Source organism: Sphaeramia orbicularis, chromosome 8, assembly GCF_902148855.1.
Source record: "Sphaeramia orbicularis chromosome 8, fSphaOr1.1, whole genome shotgun sequence".
NCBI lineage: Eukaryota > Metazoa > Chordata > Actinopteri > Kurtiformes > Apogonidae > Sphaeramia > Sphaeramia orbicularis.
The window spans coordinates 3632105-3655153 of NC_043964.1; the positions used below are offsets into that span (position 1 = coordinate 3632105).

The 23049-nt window shown below is 35.2% G+C and overlaps 1 protein-coding gene and 1 pseudogene across 1 annotated transcript; both read left to right on the forward strand.

The window, feature by feature from the left end:
- Positions 1-3614: 3614 nt before the first annotated feature.
- On the forward strand, positions 3615-9965 carry LOC115423944 (perforin-1-like; annotated as a pseudogene).
- Positions 9966-11397: 1432 nt separating this feature from the next.
- LOC115423943 (perforin-1-like) lies at positions 11398-22478 on the forward strand. The gene is made up of 5 exons (XM_030140984.1): positions 11398-11517; positions 17191-17780; positions 17875-18013; positions 18610-18824; positions 20049-22478. The coding sequence occupies exons 2-5, from the start codon at positions 17248-17250 to the stop codon at positions 20899-20901; spliced, it is 1740 nt and encodes a 579-aa protein (XP_029996844.1). The 5' UTR covers positions 11398-11517; positions 17191-17247; the 3' UTR covers positions 20902-22478.
- Positions 22479-23049: the final 571 nt, after the last annotated feature.

Sequence of the window (23049 nt, forward strand, 5' to 3'; positions counted from 1 at the left end):
GATGGATAGATAGATAGATAGATAGATAGATAGATAGATAGATAGATAGATAGATAGATAGATAGATAGATAGATAGATAGATAGATAGATAGACTTGTTTTATTTATTTATTTAATTTATTTATTTGCACATCATAAAACAGCAAGAGAAAATTAAAAAAAAAAAAAAATAATAACAGCATTCAAACAAGAAACATCATTGTGTAGGAGAGGTTAGAAGCCAAAAAAGGCTTATGTGAATACCTCCCCGGAAATAAACAATACCCTGGAGAAAAAAAAAAAAAAAAAACAATATAACTGAAATCATAAATTTAAGTAAAAACGATAAAAATGCAAATCAAATTACTAATCATCAAATACAAATCAATTGTAATCACTTGTAATTGAACAGTGCATTTTATTTTGAAAGGCAGATCCTCTGGTTCAGGTCTTACTGGTGTCAGCTGACAGAGGTTTGATGGTGCTCATCTCTCAGAGGTATGAACATGCCACCACTGCCTGAGGTAGGCTGCTTTGAAAACATCATCATGCATCATAACTGAAATAACTCATCATTTCCACCCTACACGTGCGAGTTTACTACTCTAATATTACAAGATGTATCAATTACAGAAATGTAATGTTCATTTCTGGTCAGTTGTTTTATAATTTACAAATAAAAACACTGTTCTCAGATAAACTAATGTGGTGTGGAGGAAGACAAAGAACATATTAAATAGATTTGTCGTGGGAATTCCAGTCAGGCGTGTCCAGTATTGGCATTTATAATTCATCAGCTGCAAAAACACACATGAAGGATTGAAGGACATCCAGGGCACTTTCCAATCCATCATAAGACAACATCTTATTTTCATTTTAAATAAGTTGGCACATGGTGAAAACTGTTTATAAATGCGATATCGTTCAGATATAGTGATGGCCCAGTGGTCAAATCTACAGTTCATTCAAAGACACTCTAATGTAACACCAATTGCATGGTTATTATTTATATTTTAATGTGTAATAAGTATGAAAGACAAATCCTATGAAAGACTGTTTAGGCGTGAAGTGTCCCAGGAGCGCCTGAAGGCAGCAGGAGATGTGCTGTAATCCTCTAATGGGAGAAGATGGCTGAGTATCCAGATGAATCACACCACCTCCACCTCTCACCCCCAAAGACATGTAGCTGCTTCCACCACACCTCTCAACAACTGAACCAACATTTTCATCTCTATTTCTAGTTTTTGTCTATTTGTCTTGGTACTCCTATTTTGTCTTTTACTCTGTTTCATTTCGATGCATATTACCATCATTTCTTTTGTTGCATCTTTTACAAATAATTCCCATAACTGCCTGGTCCCTTTAGCTTTCACATCGGACCAAAACTCACAGAATTTGACTTTTAGGTTTCGGTTAGTTTATTTCAGACACAGACATAATACAAAACATGAAACAAAAATAAAATAAAAATAATAATAAATAATACACAAATAAAAAATCAAACAATAGAAAAATAATGATAATACTGATAAACAATACACAAAAAATCAAATAATAGAAAAAAAAAAAAAAGACTTTTATCATAATAATGAGAGGGTTTTGGCTTTATCACCCCGTCCTGGCGACAATTCTACAGAACAAGAGATATGTGGAAAAGTGCAACATGTTTAAAACCTCTTTAGCCCTATCAGCCCGCCCGCGGGCCGAAAAAATTATATTAATATTCATCTACTATAAAAATATAATAAATCAGGACAATGGATGTTTTTTTCAACTTTTGCTCAAAGTTTAGACCCTAATGTTAATAAAAGTACATCAAAAGTGTATTTTAGTGCAAACTTTAATGTTCAAACATGATTTTTAATCTTTGTGGGGTGAAATATACGCTATTAAAAATCTCCGACACGAACAATTAATTTATGCATGTCATCGTCAATCCAGTGGAAAAAAAACAGGCGAGGATAAAAAATTCCAATTTCTCTTTTAGTTTGTTCCAGTCTACTCAGGCATAGTAATAGATACAGTATTTTAGACAATGGGAATAGATTCTGTGAGGTCTGTAAATGTCCATAGACACCAAGAACATCCATATGAACCTTATTATTGTGAAGGAATTCTTCATTTACTTTAGGTATGTCTGTTTAGGCGTTTTTCCCCTGAAAATATGGTCAGGGTTTTTAAATGCCCTAAATTCCAGTCTGTTAAACATTTTATCATGATATTATAATGTATGTTTTGTGCACGTTTTATGTTGGCCTTAAATCCCAGGATCATGAATTTCTTTTTCATCTCAGGCAATTTCAAATACATTACACTTTATTTGTATAAATTACTCATTTATCAGTCACATATTGCATCTCTATGGCTCGTTTTTCTATAATTTAACCTTTTTTTTTTTTAATTTAACTTTTATTTAACGAGGAAAAAGATCCATTGAGATTAAGAACCTCTTTGTCCAAGGGAGTCCTGGCCAGAGGCAGCATGAAATACAACACACAGTTACAATATACAGTTACAATATACAGTTTACAACATGCAATAATTTAACAGGAGCAGTCAAACTACGAAAAACAAGTGCAAGTATTGATTATTCTCTAGCACTTTGAGTTGGATTTAAAAAAAACTGTGAAACTTATTAAACACACATGGTAAAGTCACTCAGACAGTTAATGTGGTCCACGGTCTGAGGAGAATTACGGGTTGACACCTGTCAAACTATGATCTTGTCAAAACCACATGTATTTTCCTTTGTTGAGATGACCACACTGCCTCTCCACCCCTTCAACATCCTCCCTGATTTCTGTCCTTTACAGCGCTGTGTTTTCACTGGTGCGCACAGTCAACTTCACACTTCAGTTGAGCAGACAAGAATACGGGTGAGTACGCACTGATTTGCTTGTAGGTCAAATCTTCTTGCATTTTATTTCTTAACCTGTAAAAAACCAAACAGCCATTGGCAACTCAGGTCATCCTATGATCTGAAATGTGTGATAACTTCTGAACAACTCAAGCTGTGAATACATGAAATAATTGGTGTAGAAGACAGTTGTCATCTTTTCATGGTGATCTGATATGACCCATGTAGACGATCAGGGCTTTCGTAGTAGGACTGTCGACCACCGTCATCTTCTACAACCTGATTCACCAGTAAAACCCATGGAGTTGATCAGTGACAGTGGGTGGACATACTTGGTTGTTATTGATTTATTTCCTGAAAAAAGTCATTTTTTCTCTGTTTCAGACAAATAACCCTCAAATTTGACTCAAGCTTTATGAACATCTACGTGATTCGTGAATTAAATATAGGAAAATACCTGATTTCACTGAAAAATGCAAAATACAGAGGATATATTATATAAACAGTGATCAGTCACTTAAGAAAGTTAAATGGAGAAAAAAGTATTTTGGAAACGGCCACAAAAGTAGCACTGGGTCTTTATGAGTTAAGATATTTATTCTGAATATAGTTGGGTTTTTTTTTTACCTTTTGTTTTTTAAGTATGTTGTGGAACAGTTCAGTGCTGTTTGGTCTGTAGTGGGTGATGGTAGTTTTGAATTGTACGTTTGTAAGTTTTGTTTTCTCTTTTCTCAGGATAAACAGGCGGTTTTCATCCATAACCATCTCAATGGGAACAATGTTTCTATTAAACATTTGCATCTGGCCAGTCTCATTCTGAGCCTTCCTCAGTGTACGCTCCAATCGTGCACTGAAGGTAAACCCAAAGAGTGCCAAGATGCTGAATTTGCTCCAGGTCCACTTTGGGTGGGGAGGGCTTTGATATCACCAAAATAGAACGTAAGGGGGGCCTTTGTGATCGACATGAATCTGTGGGAAACGAAAGGACAAGACATGCACCCTGTGTACCAACCCCTATCTGGAGAACAAAAGGCAGAAGCTGCCCTTGTCGGCGGTGGGACTGGAGAGCAAAGCAGTCCTGTAGCATGAAAGTGTCCAGTAAACTTCACCGATCCAGTGAGTCCCTGGGTAGTGGAAGTACAGCTTCAGTGGAAAACAACTGGAAGGCCAATCTAGATGTTGATTTTGGCGATAAACAGGGACACTTAATGTTGGCTGGCACTCATTCCAAACTGGCTGAATACTCAATGGAGAATACGAAGATGACAAGTACAGCTTCACAAGTCAGAGCATGACCTGCGAATACTACAGGTAAGAAGAGAGGACGTGAATGAAAAGCACTTCTGTAGCTGCAAAATGACAAATGAACCCATAAAGACCCAAACATCCACGGCAGACCAAAACCATCTACTGAGGTAAACTGTTTAATACCTGGTGATCCAATAATCCTATCAATACATGTAAATACTGGTGTAAAATACAGTTCTTCATCTTTCATGGGTCATCAGATATGACCCATTTGGACATTCAGAGGCTTTGGTACTTACCGTGGAAACTCTGTCATCTTCTGCAACAGTGATTCACCAGTAAACCTGTGGAGTTGGCTCAATGACAGTGGACGACACACTGGGTTTATAGAATAGAATAGATCTTTATTGTCACTGTCATAGTTTAGCAGCTCAGTTCAATTAGCAGCAAAACACTTGACTGTATAAGAAAATTAATAAGTTAAATTAATTAAATTAAATTAAATTAAATTAAATTAAATTTAATTTAATTTAATTTAATTTAATTAAAATATCACACAGAGTATTAAGAAAAAGCAGGACTGCACAAAGGCTTCAGAATAAATATTAAATACACGTGCTACTAAAGTACTACTAGAACTTTCAAATGAACAAAATATACAAAAGATATACAAGCTAACTCTGTACTACAAATGAGAGGTACAACGAATTGGATAGATACAGGTAGTAGTAAGTTATGTTCAGTTAATTATATATTTGACAGAAAAAGTCACTTTTTCTTCAGTTTTTTTCAGCTTTAATCTAGGCTTTTATGATCATCTACATGATCAGTGAATTAAATGTAGGAAAATACTTAATTTTCACTGAAAAAATGCAAAATGCAGAGGATAATATTATAACAATAGTGATGAATCACTGAAGAAAGGTTAAACAGAGAGAAAAATTCATTTGGGAACTGTCATAAAAGTGTCACTGGGTGTGTATGGGTTAATGTGATAACTTGATTCTCTGTCTTTTGTTTGTCTTATGTCTAACTGGGAAAAGCTATAAAGTGTCCAACAATCCGAGAGTGTCTAAGGAATTCAAGAGAGCAGTGAACAAACTCCCGAAAATCTACAGCCATGAAAACAAACAACCCTTTTACCAACTGATCGACAACTTTGGGACTCACTACATCACCAAGGTAAAAGATGCCACTACAGCACGGGTGTCAAACATACGGCCCACGGGCCAAAATCGGCCCACCATAGGGTCCAGTCCAACCAATGGGATGAATTTGTGAAATGCAAATATTACACTGAAGATATTAACAATCATTTAGTTCAGGTTCACAATTCAGCTCAATTCGATCTCAAGTGGGTTGGACCAGTAAAAAATAACATAATAACCTCGAAATAATGATAACTCCAAATTTCTCTCTGTTATTTTACTGCAAAAAAAGTAAATTACATGAAAATATTTACATTTACAAACTATCCTTCTGCAAAAAATGTGAATAACCTGAACAAATATAAACAACCTGAATGTCTAGAGAAGTAAATGCAATTGTACCAATATTCGCCTGTTTTTAAATGTTTTGTGTATTTAGTGATCTGTAAGTTGTAATGCACATGTATATTGTTAAAATTGCACTTATATTTATTCATACATTTCAGTTTGTTCATAGTTGTTCATATTATTCACATTTTTTAAAGGATCATTTGTAGATGTAAACATTTTCATGTTATTTACCTTTGTTTCACCCTAAAACACAGAGAAAAGTTTGGAGTTGCCACTATTTATATATTATGGTTACTATTGTACGGTCTGACCCACTTCAGATCATGTTGGGCTGAATGTGGAACCTGAACTAAAATGAGTTTGACACCCTTGCATTACTGTTATAAGACAAAATGTTATTTTAATGAATCTTCTAGAAAGTATCAGCTGTATGGCTCTTCCCTCCCAGGCGAAGCTTGGGGGAAACGTCAAGGCTGTGACCAGCATCAGGCAGTGCCAGGCCAGTCTGAAGGGCCTCAGCACTGAGGAGGTGCAGATGTGCCTGGAAGTTGAAGCATCTGCCAGCACCAGTAAAGTTAAATTTGATAGTGAAGTGAAACACTGCAACAAGGACCTACAGAAGTCCGACAGCAGCTCATCCTTCTCTGACCTCTTCAATGACAGGTATAGAATATTTTTCTCAAAATATATATAGTACTGTGCAAAAATCCTATGCTAACATTCCATTTGATGGTTCAGTGAAGAAATGAAATAGAATAGAATAGAATAGAATAGAATACAATACAATACAATACAATACAATACAATACAATACAATACAATACAATACAATAGCTTTTAGTTGTCATTTTTCCATTGGACATCTGCGTAAAACTTTACCAATATTTACCAAATGTCAACAAAACAGAAATGCATGATGTTGGCTTTTCCATTAAATCAGAAATGCAATGATTTTTTAAATTTATTATCACAAGATGACACAAGTGGTCATTCCATAAACATGGCAACAAGCATAAATATCACATTGATTACAGATATATTCATTATTATTATATATTACCCCTCTATCCTGAACTAAATATAAAAAACTATTCGGTTTCCTGGTGCGTCCACACATGCTGCAACATATTTCTTTTAAAACTCTTCTTCTTTGCTTTTGTAACGTCCGTCAACATCCGTTTTTTTTTTTTTATTCATGTGACTCTAGTTGCGGAAAAAGGTCTTTCTATTGCCGTTTTGTGTGATATACCAGTTGCGCTACGCCCGAAAAACCACCTCTTGCCAGCGCAAGAACATTTAATCAAAAAACGAGAGTTTTGGCGAAATTGTCATTTTTCCATTCAGTAAATTTGTGTGCGCAGGTTATATTTGCGCAATTTGAGGGTCATACAAAAGCGACTAGTGTCATTGTGACTTTATAAAATTAGGAGCGCTACTCCAGCCAGTGAAACAATTTTGCTAATAAAAAAAAAAAAAAAAAAAAAACAATACTTCAGAAAATGTATGTATTTATTTTATTTAACTTTTATTTAACCAGATAAAACCCACTGAGCTCAGGATCTCATTCATAAGGGTGAGCTGTCCAAGAGGTCAGCAGGTCAGCAGCACATGTCATAAGAACAGTTATGAAGAAGTGATAGTATAGACTGACCGTACCTTGGTGCAGCAGCTCCTAAACTATGGAACCATCTGCCTCTTCATATCAGACAGACCTCCTCTGTCTGTTTTAAATCCCTTCTTCAAACCCATTTTTCTCCTTGGCTTTTGAAACCATGTGAGATGTTTGTATTTGTATTTGTATTTGTATTTGTATTTGTATTTATTTATTTAGCATAATAAAAACAGTGCAGGGAGGGAACGAAGCCCAAAGGGCTTGTACAGAGTTCCACTCCCATCATCTACTATAAATAGAAAATAAAATGTACAAACATAAGAAAACAATAATTAAACAACAAATAACAGTATAGAAAACACTGAAAAAGTCAGGACAGGAGATGTTTTTTCAGTGAGTTTTTGGAAGATGTAAATGACAATATAGACTTCAGAGACATGTCTAGATTGTTCCACAATTTAGGACCTCGAAATAAAATATTAAATTGATGACCAGATGTTCAACAAAAGGGTAAATGAAGATTGTCGCTATGTCTAGTCGAGTATAAATGTAAATCGGATGAAAAACTAAAAAATATTACGAAAAGTATCCGGAAGATCTTGCTTATTATTGATAAACTTGTGCACAAATAAACATGAGTGATAAACACTGAGTTCATGAACGGGTAGTATTGAATATTTCCTAAAAATGGTGCAGATGGTTCAACTCTACTGGACAGTGAGATTGTTCTCAGGAATCTCTTCTGGATTATCAAGAGTTTGCTAAAATAAATTGGATAAGTTCCTGACCAGACATATTGCTGTAATTCATATATCGAAACAGAAAACTATAATACAAATGTTTGAAGGTACTATCTTTATTCTGTTGTTTTTATTTGGTAGTGGTTTATTGTTCTTATTTCTCTATTTTATTTATTTTGTTGTTTTTAATTGTATGGCTTTTTTAATCTATCTTGTATTTTATTCTTCTATCTGGGTTTTATTGATTCTTCTGTTTAGCACTTTTTCCTTTTTGTACAGTTTCTATGTCTTTAAATCTATTCTGTATTTTATTCTTCTATTTTGGTTTTAATTATTCTTCTGTACAGCACTTTGGCCCATTGCAGTTTTTTTAAGTGCTTTATAAATAAAGTTGGATTGGACAGACTAAACTTGCATTTTTAGCGCAAATAAGCAAATTTACACCCATTATTTGTGATCTTAGTAAATCAGGCCCGTAGTTGTTTTTTTTAACCTGTGTATATCTTGTTCTGTTTTTATTGTTGAGTGCCTTCTTTTTTGTTTTTGTTTTTTTGTTGCACCATGGGGAGCAGCACTCCAATTTCATTGTACTGTGTACTTAGTATCTCTGTGCAATGACAATAAATATCTTATCTTATCTTATCTTATCTTACCTTACCTTACCTTACCTTACCTTACCTTATCTCATCTTAAATACAGACAAAAATAATAAAACCTTTCGGACTGTATTAGCTCTGTGCTGAACTAAATGATAATTCAGGACTAGTCCAGAAATTAATATCTAAGTAAATAATCACAGTCACAGTTTTCATCTGTCTTTACTCTCCACCCTCCTTTCCAGTGGTTTAAGCTGCTTCTGCTTGATGGTTTGGCGATATTTTCAGGTTGTGTGTTATATTTCTTTTTACAGGTTCACTGAAATTAAAGGGGGCCACACAACAGAGCCAGACCTCCTCTTCTCTAATGGCAAAGATCCGTCGGCCTACAAAGAATGGCTGAACACACTTCCACAGAACCCAGACATCATCTCATATTCCCTGAATTCACTGCACGAGCTCCTGCCTCCTAAAAGTCAAACCCGGAAGAACCTGCGCTCAGCCATCAGCCATTACATCCTGGAAAAGGGTCTGCTGAGGAACTGCAGCAGCTCTTGTCAGGCCGGTATCAAGACTGACCCCAAAGACCCCTGTGTGTGCCAGTGTCACAATAACCCGCTGTAAACCACGACTGCTGCCCAACACGCAAGGGCATGGCCAGGTTATCATAACTGTCCAAAGGGCCTCAGGTCTGTGGGGAGATCACACCACTGCCACAGACGGCTACGTTAAAGTGTTTTTGAATAAGGTTTTGGTCCAACGTTCTCCTGTCATTATGAACAACAACAACCCACACTGGGGCATGGTTGTGGACCTGGGTCCTGTGGATTTGTCAGCGGGAAGCAGAGTGAGATTTGAAGTGTGGGATCAGGACAGTGGCTGGGACGATGACCTGCTGGGACAGTGTGAGAAAATCCTGAGCGCTGGAGTGAAAGCGGATCTGTGCGTCCTGCAGCACGGCAGGCTGTTCTACAAGTGGGAAGTGAAATGTGCTCCGAGTCTGGGAGGAGATTCATGTACGGCCTATGAACCTGCACCCATGAAGCCAAGTCTGAAACGCTGGTTTGTGTCCCGTCACGCCCATCCTATCCCAAAGAGCATGCTGTTGAAGATGGGTGTGTTTGTGAATGATTCAAGTTATGCAAATTAAGTTTGAGCAAATTATAAGCAAAATGATATACGTGCTTGAGATTGTTTATGTAAACCTGACATCCAGTTTCATGATTTAATGCCGCTTCTACATATAGCCTTTTACTTGATTCTGTAGTTAGTATTTTTGCTCCTTTTATAGCAACATATTAACATTTAGAACTAGTTGCTGGGCATTTTTTTTTTTACATTTTGCTTCATTGATCTTTGACTTGATGTTACTCTCACCTGTACAAAGAAAGCCTGGAAAGTAAAATATACAATAAAAGCTTCTATTGCACTGAAGGCTATCCATCTGTGGTTCATGAATACAGTAAGGACTGACTGGAAAAGCTTTTTCTGTAGTAGTAGTAGTAGTAGTAGTAGTAGTAACTGCAAGCAATATTATGAATGCAATTTGTCAACATGTTTGGTATCCAATGAAAATGCACAGATTAAACAATGAGAGATGTCGAACACAAACTTAAACTTGCTAAAATACTACTTTACTAACAGTGGTGTAGTGGTCCCTGGAGAACTGGGTGTACTCTCAATGTGTCACTCACTTGAAAGTCATTTATTCCGCCTTTCTCGTTAACATTTCCAATAATTTCGTATCTTTCAACGAGATGTGCAGTGACCTGTCAATCAAATGGGGTGGCACTGGCACCCGAGTTGTCCAGTCAGGTTCCAGAGATGACCAGCGCTAGTTAGCAATGTTTTCCACAGCATGACCCGCCCTACTGTGCCTCTGATTGGCTCATCAGTCCTCATGCCTAAAGTTAACCAATCTGATCAGTGAAGGCAGCGAATACTAGCCAATTAGAGGCAGAGTAGGGCGGGTCATGACTTCACCATTCTAGGGGAAAAAATCAACAATATGGCTCGCAGATACTACTGAATGGTGCGCATCAGGGGGGATTTAGAAGTGGGTATATGCAATGCTGACGGAAGAATAAGTAGGTACACAGAGGTGTAATTATAAAATAGTAAATAGAATACGTATCACACTGGAAGAAAAATCCAAGGTACTCTCTTTCAACATTAAAATGCCTTTATTATCATGGCATGGTCATATCTAGACCTAAAAAACTTCAACGCATTTCGGCTTCAAGCCTTCATCACTTCATCATGACTTCCTGATGAATGTTGAAAGAGAGTGCCTTGGATTTTTCTTCCAGTGTGATACATACTCTTTGAATCCCTTTTTCCAAAGAGCACTTCAAACAAACTCTTTTTTGGTCCGAGAAGCGTTCCTTCCCAAACATTTTTTTAGTAAATAGAATATGTTTAATTTGGCATGTTCTCTCTCTGCTCAGTGTCACTAAATCCAAATTATCACCATATAACCATATTGTGTTCAAATTTTACAGCTGTAATAGTCAGAAATGTACATTTATCCGTTCTACTTTGGTTTCAGATGGTAATTTTAATTCAGCTTTATCCCAGTGGGCCTTACCTCAGTATGTATGAAAGAATGCACTCATATAGTTTTAGTGATCATCTCGAAAGTATCAAGATCTCAGTTTCTTGCTCAGAATGGTGAACTTCATCACCACTTCAGAGAAATGCTCGGTCTCTGGTTCGTTTTAAGCCAGAAAGTCGGACATACTTTAATGTTGCCACTATACATCTGAATCTACAGACCACCAACCCTTCCCCTCCAGCACTGACTCAGCCTAACTGAAACTGCAAAACCACTTTTTGTTTCCTTTGCTCTCGTAAAGACCACTGTCACCGTCACCTCATCCCCCATTACCTCCTACTGGCCTGCTTTTAGTCTTTTAAAAAGCATCTGCTGGTACAATCGTGCCTACACCCAGTTACAGATAATGCAGCTTGAACAAAGAAGGCAAAGGTGAGTCAACAATGTGACCATCTATTCTACTTTTTCTCATGTTTGTTGCTGTGTTCAATCTACATTTGAAAAGCTGTATCAACAGATCAGTGTTAGTTTATTATTTAAGACTTGTTACATTTTAGAGACAGGGTCCAGACATTCAAAATATGATGTAGGTCAATTAAAACTATTTATAGAACCCAAAGATTGACCAAAGTGACAAACAAAAAAATCCAAACTATAAATAAGGCAATAGATTTCTTGTATGTTGGTGGAATTTTGAGACTCCAGAATGTCAACAAACCCACCAAAGTAATCTAAGATGCTCAAAACTAGGTAAATCCAATTCTTATTTGAGTTGTTTTTGACTATTTAAGGTCTCAGAGGATACTGTAAGACCAGTTCTAAAAGGAAGTTATTGAGTTTTCTTTGCAGCAAATCATCTGATCTCACTACTTATATCTCTATCTGTGTTAGCAACATGAACAGATGCATCAAACTTTGTGAAACTTTTGGTTTGGATACACATTTGGGTGCATCTTATGAATTAACAAAACATGTAGAAAATACTTTCATCCATTGTAAGAGATGGGGTTGTTTGATTGTTTTGGTGTCAACTCTCAAACTTGTTTCATTCAAATACAGTCGTGGAAAAAATTATTAGACCACCCCTTGTTTTCTTCAATTTCTTGTTCATTTTAATGCCTGGTACAACTAAAAGTGTTTTTTTTTAGACTAATATAATGATAACAACAAAAATAGCTCATAGTAGTTTAATTTCAGAGCTGATATCTATCCATTTTCCATGTTTTCTTGATAATAACCAAAGTCACTTCAGTTCTTACATCAGTACAGTAGCTATGGTATTGTACTGACAAAAACAGTGCTTTTATTCATTCCATGTTTTCTTTTCTGTCTGTTTTAGTCACATGATACACACAGGAGTTAGTACTTGATTGCATAACCATTGTTTTTGGTGACTTTTGATGGTCTATTTTTTTTTTTTCCACAACTGTATTTGACATATTGTATTGTTTTCAAGGCTGTTTGCTTAATAGAATGCATAATTGGGTATAACAGAGAGATGAAGTGGATGAAGTCAAATTTGTCACAAATTACGTTCAAAAACAGCTGATGGTACCTAAAAAAAAAGTACAGTGAAAACCAATAACAATTCAATACATAGATAATAACCTTTAATTTTTCAGCCACCATATATTTTTAACATAACATAACATGTATTGGTCCAACAGGATGTAAGAAAAAACTTAAATATATCTGGTCTGTGTCCCCTGAGATTTCCCCTGAGATTATCTTGTCTGGGTTTCTAAGGGTATAGAACATATTCCAGAGCTGCTAACTTCCATTTCTTTTAATGTCATTTAAACAAATTAGAATAGGCTTTAATATCCCTCCGAAAGATTTACCTTCAAATCTAACATTTTACTGAATCCCCTCTGAAAATGAACAAAATGTGTTGAAGGTTAACAGTATTGGAGAATGTTATATCTGCACGACTGCTGAAAAACTTCAGCGCTCTAAGCTTTATTTATTTAGTTAGTTAGTTAGTTAGTTAGTTAGTTAGTTAGTTAGTTCGTTTGTTCGTTTGTTCGTTTGTTCGTTTATTTCGCTGTTGTTTAATCAGAAAAAATCCCATTGAGATTAACCCATAAAGACCCAGTGTTATTTTTATGGCAGTTCCCAACTGATTTTTTTTTTTTTTTCTATTCTTAACTTTTGTTAAATGATTCATCACCATTTATTCTAATATTATACCCTGTATTTAGCATTCTTTAGTAAAAATCTGGTATTTTCCAATATTTAGTTTACTGATCATGTAGATGTCCATAAAAACTCAATTTAAAGTTGAGGGATATTATATCAAAAACTGAGAAAACAGAAGAAAAAGTGACTTTTTCAGTAAAATTTATCATTAACTGAACAAAAAAACAGTGTGTCCATCCACTGTCATTGATCCAACTCCGTGGGTTTTACTGGTGAATTAATGTTGCAGAAGATGACAGTGTTTCCACGGTAACTATGGAGCCTCTGAACGTCCAAATGGGTCATATCTGATGACCATGAAAAGATGATAAACTGCATTTTACATCAATTATTTACATGCATTGATAGGATTAATGGATCAACAGGTATTTAATTTTTTATATCAGTAAATGATTTTGGTCGCCAGTGGATGTTTGGATCTTTATGGGTTAAGAACGTCTTTTAAGGGAGTCCTGGCCAAGATAGTCAGTAGAAAATACAAGATGACACAGTTAAAACACATATAACAGACACATTAGACAATAAATAATCAGTAAAAATAACATTTACAAGCAGATTAAGAAAAACAAGTGGAGTCGGCTTTGTTGTTATCATCAAACTTTTTATGTTATGATTTTCTGAAGCTGTTGTGGAAGCATGATTTGAGCGTCACTTTAGTCCTGCAGACTGGACCCAGATTTGTGACATGGTTTTTCCAAAGTGTACTTCAATTTCCATTCAGGAACAAAATTTAAAATTCTGTCAGGGGATTTATTTCACACCCATGCTCCTCTAGAAGATGTTCCCCATTAGCTCTAACCTTAGCCATAAATGTAAGACACATTAACAAACATCTACAACAACTGCAGCTGTAAATATGCCAGATTGTAGCAGCAGTGCTAATTTCCATTTGTAGTCCCGAGGCAGATGACAAGAAAGACAGTTGACAAAAAGGCAAAATATCATAAAAACACACAGACCAACACAGTGAGGATGATCTACTGATTGCCACAGACTTGGTTTTGTTTTATACAGTATATTAAAAAAAAATCATTCAAAAATAAATGAATAAGAAGTTGTCAGCCACCAGTAGGTCTAATGCTCAATTCTGTCATGGATAATAGTATTTATTTACTTTAGGCTGTGATTGGAAAATAAAGACAGACGTATATGAAGATGTTTGTCCCTGTTAACCCTCCGGTATCCAGGTGCGCCTTTTAGCCACACTTTGCAATTCATTTTAAAAAACTTCATATTATTTTTCACAATTTAAATAAGGTTCGAATTCAAAAGTTGTTCATTTTTGCATGATCTTTAAGATTCTGTCCACCAACTCAAATGTGCACATTGTAAACAAAAGAAAATGACCAGACTAGCATCTGTCTGCCAAGTGTGCCTAAAACGCACTATTTCTTCCATTTGATCTGTATGATTAGGGCTGACCTTGATTTACAAAAATAAAATCAAATTAGAGCAGAAAAATAAATCAATATATAGTATTTAACAGTTTGATTTATAGGTGTGCATTTTACGCACACTTGGTGACAGATGCTAGTATTTTTGAACATTTGATCTCGCACCAAAAATAATAATGCAAATTAACCAATGTTGGAGTTAATCCTTGACATATGCCAGGATGAAAAAATCAAATAATACGTGATCCACTTTTTCTGTAGTATATTGAAAAAAATATATTTTTTCTGTTTTTTGCATCCAAAAAATGGTTTGTTTACATTACAAACACAGCATTTAAAGGGTTAAAAAATGTGACAGTTATTGAGTATTTGGTATTTTTTATTTACGGCTCAAGTTGCTGAAATAGAAAAAAGTGTAAAAGAATTAAAAACAAACTGTATGAAATTTTTTTTTGACATTATTCCACACAATTATTAGTAAGGGCCTTGGTGGACGGGATACCAGAGGGTTAATATTATGCATGCATGCTGTAATTAGGAGAGAAAACCTGCTTTCTCTGGATTATCAGTAAATTTTTCCCACTCATCAGTTCATATTTATGGTTCAAAAGATCAGAGTCATGTTAGGTAGGAAGTAATCATAAGAGGAAACAAAATGAAAAAGATAAAACAAAATGGAACCTTGAGGTACACCACAAGAATAAGAAGAGAAGTAAGATAGTCTTATGAGATGTCTCTGATTGATTGTTCAGATAAGAAATAAACCACACAATCATAACTGAAATATGAAGCACATGACCCAGATAGCACAGTAAGCCTCACCAAGAGCAGAAGATAACAATATGTTTTAAGGTTTAGAGTCAGATGTCTGCTCTGTGGTCAAATATGAAAAAAAAAATAGACTTACTGTTGCGAAAAAAAATCCCTTTTAACAACATTTTTTGCCTCAGATCAGCTCTATAATAAAAGCTATAATACTACATGTAATGCAGAGGGTGGGAAATGGGCACTGGATGATTTTTTTTTTTTTTTTACAGTGGATCCGATAAAATTTCAAAGACTTCTCAAAGATGGAGTGATAGAATATATCTCTATGCTGAATAAGTGACACAAAATAAGTTGTTTTTATTTTTATTTATTTTTTCATTTCGAGGTAAACCATCTGGGATAAACTCATCAGTTTACATTCAATCTGCATCAAACAGCAACATGTTTCTATTAAATATTTGCATCTGTGCCAGTCTCATTCTGTGTGTGTGCATTTTGTTAAAGTGGATATGACCAAAATTTCAAAGACTTCTTGAAGACAGAGTGATTGAACTAATGTATATAGGTGCTTCTATGAAACTGGGTATATTTTGGTACCTCTCACTTTTCCAGCTTTTTAGACCCAATAACAAAAGACAAATGTAGACATATTTCCCCCCAGGATGGACCTAATGATGTCCACAGATAAATGCAAAAAAATAATACTCTTGCTCTGAGCCATCCCAAAATTAATGAATTTTTAATGAAATACTGGGGCCAAAAATCAGGATCAAAATTCAAAATTAGGACAGGAAAAGCTACCTAGGTGTCAGTGCATTAGATCTGAAAACATGGCTGTAAATGGTCTTATGTATTGGAATGAATAAAAACACTGTGTTAAATTTTTATCATCCTAGTGTTTCTTTTTTAACCCAGAAATGTGGGTTTTTCATGAATCTCAGTCTCATTCCAGGTTTTGTGCGTAACCCATTGTGTCCACTTGTGTTACATGCAGAACCAGCCCAGTTAAATGCATATATTATCGTGAATGATTTTGCAACAGTGGTCATTTTTGTGAAACACTCTGCCTTGCATAATTAGTTCAAATTCCAAAATGTACTTGTGAGAGAATAAAGAGATTTTTTTTAAAAATAGTAGCGCTTAATTTTCATGTCCTTTTGACCGTGTTACACGCAGATTTTAGTATTAAATATAATGTAAAATAATATAAAAAAGTGTTTTATCTGAAAAATAGTTTCTCTTTATCTCAGTAAGCATTTATTTTTAAAACAGACCCAAAGTGCTTCCAAACTTGCTTCATAACATTAGTTTACATCTGGTTTGAATTTTTAGCCCCTCTGTCCTGTTTTTAGGACCAGTTTCATAGAAGCACCCATATACATACAGTTCCATTATAAGGATTAGTCTTTCATTAAATGTGATGATGAGGCTCATTAGCCCCAGAATCTGAATAATCTGTGGCTGCATATTGGGAATACTCCAGTACAAGTAAAAAGCAAACCCAAGTTATCAGCAAAATATACTTAAAATATTAGATGTCGGAGTAGTCATCGTTCAGTGAAATGGTCCTTATCATTGTTTAACCCTTTCACCACTGACGTGTCTGTGGTGAGCGTTTTGAATGTATGATTTATTTTTTATATTCCTAAAAATTCAACCTCTGCTCAATAGGAAAAATTTCATTTGCTTGAATAAGCAAGTGATACAAAAGAAAATCAAGTTTGTTTGTTTGTGTTTTTTTCAGAGTAAACCATCTGAGATAAGCTCATCAGTTTGCATTCAACGTGCATCAAACAGCAACATGTTCCTATTAAACATTTGCGTCTGTGCCAGTCTCATTCTGAGCCTTCCTCAGTGTACGCTCCAATCGTGCACTGAAGGTAAACCCAAAGAGTGCCAAGATGCTGAATTGGCTCCAGGGTCCACTTTGGGTGGGGAGGGCTTTGATATCACCAAAATGGAACGTAAGGGGGCCTTTGTGATCGACATGAATCTGTGGAAACGAAAGGACAAGACATGCACCCTGTGTACCAACCCCTATCTGGAGAACAAAAGGCAGAAGCTGCCCTTGTCGGCGGTGGACTGGAGAGCAAAGCAGTCCTGTAGCATGAAAGTGTCCAGTAAACTTCACCGATCCAGTGAGTCCCTGGTTAGTGGAAGTACAGCTTCAGTGGAAAACAACTGGAAGACCAATCTAGATGTTAATGTGGCCGATAAAGGGGGAAACTTAATGTTGGCTGGCTCTCATTCCAAACTGGCTGAATACTCAATGGAGAAGACGAAGAATGACAAGTACAGCTTCACAAGTCAGAGCATGACCTGCAAATACTACAGGTAAGAAGAAAAATCCAAAGTAATCTGATCACAATATTCTTATTTTCTTATTTCCCTCTGGTCTGTCATTTGTTCCTGTTTTTTGTATTATCAGCTATCGCGTGTCCAACTCTCCCAAGTTGCATAAGGAATTCAAAAAAACAGTGAATCAACTCCCCAAAATCTACGACGCTAAAAACAAAGGACGCTTTTACAAACTGATTGACAACTTTGGGACTCACTACATCACCAAGGTAAGCCAATACGGTTAGGTTAAGTTAAGTTAAGTTAAGTTAAGTTAAGTTAAGTTAACATATATTTTAAAATCAACATTGTATTAAACTGTTATGTGCTAAAAATAAAAAAATAAGATAAGATAAGATCAGATCAGATCAGATATATTTTATATTTTAAATCAACATTGTATCAAACTGTTATGTGCTGAAAAAAAAAAAGTTAAAAAAAAAAAGAAAAAAAAAAAAAGATCAGATCAGATCATATAAGATATATTTTATATTTTAAATCAACATTGTTTCAAACTGTTATGTGCTAGAAAAAAAAAGTAAAAACAAAAAAAAAGATCAGATCAGATCAGATATATTTTAAATCAACATTGTATCAAACTGTTATGTGCTAAAAAAAAAAAAAAAAAAGTTAAAAAAAAAAAAAAAAGATAAGATAAGATAAATTTATAAGACTTTATTTCTCCTACTGTGAGGACATTTCACAGTTAACAGCAGCTCCATACAACAAGTAAGTTGCATGTTAAAAAGTCAAGTGTTTATTCTTGTATTAACAACTTAGAGAAAAGAGTAAAACCTGTAAACGGTGACTGAATGTGTGATTTCAGGTGAAACTTGGGGGGAGTATCCAATCTGTGACCAGCATCAGGGAGTGTAAGGCCAACCTCCAAGGCCTCAGTGTGGAGGAGGTGCAGCTGTGTCTGGACGTTGAGGCGTCCGCCAACGTCCACGTTGTTGAAGGAAAAACTGAAGTAAAGCACTGCAAGAAGAGTGGGGATAAGATGGACAGCAAGACATCCTTCTCTGAAGTCTTTAATGAGAGGTACCTGAGACTTCTGTCATTCAGTCCAGCCCGAGTTTATTACAGTGGTAATCAATGCTTTGATTTTGTTCCACAGAAATGTAATGTTTTGATCCAATATTTACCTCATAACCGTTACTGTGTTGCACTACCACTGCCACTGTAAAGAGACTGATGTATACGTTTTATGTTCTATTATAGTTGACTCTACAGCTCTTATTTAGTCTTGTTCTATTTTTTTTCCACCTATTTTTTAAAAAAACAGCACGAGAGAGAAACAGCATCTCAATTTTCTGGATTCTATAGTTTTTTTATATGCATATTTATTCTATATTCTATATTCTATAGTTTTTTTATATGCATATTTATTCTATCCTCTATATTCTATAGTTTTTTATATGCATATTTATTCTATCTTCTGTATTCTATAGTTTTTTATATGCATATTTATTCTATATTCTATAGTTTTTCATATGCACATTTATTCTATATTCTATAGTTTTTTTTTATATGCATATTTATTCTACCTTCTATATTCTATATTTTTTAGGTGCATATTTATTCTATCTTCTATATTCTATAGTTTTTTATATGCATATTTATTCTATCTTTTATATTCTATAGTTTTTTATATGCATATTTATTCTATCTTCTATATTCTATATTTTTCAGATGCATATTTATTCTATCTTCTATATTCTATAGTTTTTTATATGCATATTTATTCTATCTTCTATATTCTATAGTTTTTTATATGCATATTTATTCTATCTTCTATGTTCTATAATTTTTATATGCATATTTATTCTATCTTCTATAGTTTTTCATATGCATATTTAATCTATCTTCTATATTTTTTATATGCATATTTATTCTATCTTCAGTATATTACCCTGTATATATAGTGCCTGTTATAATTATTGCTGCTGCCTGCTGAGCCAACTGCATCGAAATTTAATTTTTGATGTAAAATCTGGAATGACAAATAAAGTCTAAGTCTATAAGACAGTAATCCTACTTTGGTCCATATAAATAAAACAGATTGCAAGAAAACATGCCAAACTTATACATACACATGAAAACAAAATGTGACTTCATTCACATATTTGAAAAGGCGTGAGAGGAAGTCTGACTTATTTAATCCACTCCTTCTCCACGAGTCTGTCTTTTGGCTTCCTATCAGCATAATGTATGAAAAATCCATTCCCTTATTCGATACTAATCAGTGGTCTGTGTCCTGTACAGGTTCACTGAAATTAAAGGGGGCCATACAACACAGTCAGACCTCCTCTTCTCTGCTGACAAAGATCCGTCGGCCTACACAGACTGGCTGAACACACTTCCACAGAACCCAGACATCATCTCATATTCCCTGGATTCACTGCACGAGCTCCTGCCTCCTAAAAGTCAAACCCGGAAGAACCTGCGCTCAGCCATCAGCCATTACATCCTGGAAAAGGGTCTGCTGAGGAACTGCAGCAGCTCTTGTCAGGCCGGTATCAAGACTGACCCCAAAGACCCCTGTGTGTGCCAGTGTCACAATAACCCCGCTGTAAACCACGACTGCTGCCCAACACGCAAGGGCATGGCCAGGGTTATCATAACTGTCCAAAGGGCCTCAGGTCTGTGGGGAGATCACACCACTGCCACAGACGGCTACGTTAAAGTGTTTTTGAATAAGATTTTGGTCCAACGCTCTCCTGTCATTATGAACAACAACAACCCACACTGGGGCATGGTTGTGGACCTGGGTCCTGTGGATTTGTCAGCGGGAAGCAGAGTGAGATTTGAAATGTGGGATCAGGACAGTGGCTGGGACGATGACCTGCTGGGAGAGTGTGAGAAAATCCTGAGCGCTGGAGTGAAAGCGGATCTGTGCGTCCTGCAGCACGGCAGGCTGTTCTACAAGTGGGAAGTGAAATGTGCTCCGAGTCTGGGAGGAGATTCATGTACGGCCTATGAACCTGCACCCATGAAGCCAAGTCTGAAACACTGGTTTGTGTCCCGTCACGCCCATCCTATCCCAAAGAGCATGCTGTTGAAGATGGGTGTGTTTGTGAATGATTCAAACAGTCCGAGAAACCAGTCTTATTACTGAGAGTCAAAGGATCTAATGACATACAGTTCCATTATAAGGATTAGTCTTTCATTAAAAGTGATGATGAGCCTCATTAGCCCCATAATTTGGATAATCTGTGGCTGCAAATTGGAAATACTCCAGTACAAGTAAAAAGAAAAGCATGTTATCAGCAAAATATACTTAAAATATACAAATAGAATAGAATAGAATAGAATAGAATAGAATAGAATAGAATAGAATAGAATAGAATAGAATAGACTTTATTGTCACTGCAAAATACCTTAGTTCAGTGCAACAAAATTTGGTTTTACATTAAGTTAGGTACTCAAGTGAGTTACACACATCAATTAAACATTTGAGAATAAACTATAAGTATAAAACAGTTAAGAAAAAAAGACAATGCAAGTGTAAAAAACAGCCATATAAAGCATTTTTTTCTTTTTAAAATATATATATATAATCTTCGTGCTTATTCGTCATTATTCATAACTATAACTATTACATACGTGCATTAATGTGTATGTTACATGTCGCTGTGTTTAAGGTTGAGCTCATTTTAACTACTTTATTAACTGTTGGTCGTTTAATCTAAAGCAGTGCATCATATTCTGTGAAATCAATATGTTTTTAGCATCACTGTGTTGAAAGAACAATGCAGGTATCTCAAAAAAAAAGTCAACTTTACATGGGCCTAAAAAATCAGAGAACAAATTTAGCTTAAAAAGTGTGAGAAATTTGAAGATACATTTCTTCTTTTGGTTTATCACAAGACAGGAAGGGTAAAAAAAAAAAAAACTTAAATTCAAACAGTTCCTGAAGCTGTCAGACAAATGTGGGATTAAAAATTATAATATTTGCCTCTGAGATGTAGTTGAATGGGAGGATAAAGGTAGAACTAAACCATGTGTCACAACAGAGCACATTTACCTCTAATGTGAAAATGTTAATCTGAAAATTATATGTATGTATAGATGTTATCAACTGGGAAATTCACATTTATTGACCTCCAGGCCCCTCATGTAATCCCATCCCCTTTTGTATCTCTGAAAAGTCCAGAAAAATCAACCCTGTTCTTTGTTTTCTAATTATATATTTACATCAAGTCCAAGAGGGTTTTTGACTCAACACAGAGTTTGTCATTAACAATAATTAAAAAAAACTGTTGGAGATATGTGGTTTTCATTGGATATGACAGTGTCTTTAGGGACAAATATGTGGCGTAATTTATTATTACAAGCAAAGCATTTTCAGTCCAGGTTAATTTGTAATACCAAGGCTCCTCTGGCCTGTCATGGACAAAAACAACCAAACTTATTCTTTACACTTTATTAAGTGAACAGTGTAAACAGTGCTCTCAAACATGCGGCCTGGGGCCCAAATGCGTCCCACCAAAGGCTCCAATCCGGCCCCTGGGATGAATTTGTAAAGTGCAAAAATTCCACAGTCAAGGCTCTAGAACTCATTTTAGTTGTGAGTATATGAGGTCTGTATATGAGTTTACTCATATACAGACCAATATGATCTACAGTCAGATAATAACAGCAGAAGAACCGATAAAAAGAATGACTGCAGATTTTCTTCTTGGGTTGATGTAAAAAAATATTATATACATAATATATTATATTACATTATGTCTATAAATAATGGCAACTTCAAATTTTTGTCTTTCTTTCAGTGCAAAAAATATTAAATTATTAAAATATTTACATTTACAAACTATCTCCTATAACAATAAAATGTGAATAATCTGAACAAAAATGAACAACCTGAAATGTCTAAAGAAAATTCAGCCCAGTTGAACTCTTTTCTTCCTGTTCCTCAGTGTTTAGTGTCTTTGTAGATCTGATCCAGAATACACATGGACTAATGAGAAGTTGAGGCATAATATTGTTAAAATATCACTTTGTTTTTTTGTTTTTTAAGAAATTTCAGTTTTTTCAGGTTATTTACATTTTTTTTTGTTTGGATAGTTTATAAAATAAGTATTTTCATAATTTAATGGGGGTTTTTTGCACTAAAAAAAAGACAAACATTTGGATTTGTCACTATTTATAGGTTATTCTGTTATTATTTTATTGGTCCGGCCCACTGCAGATCACATCAGGCTGAATGTGGAACCTGAAAGAACATGACTTTGAGAGCCCTGGTGTAAACGGACTGAAAAGT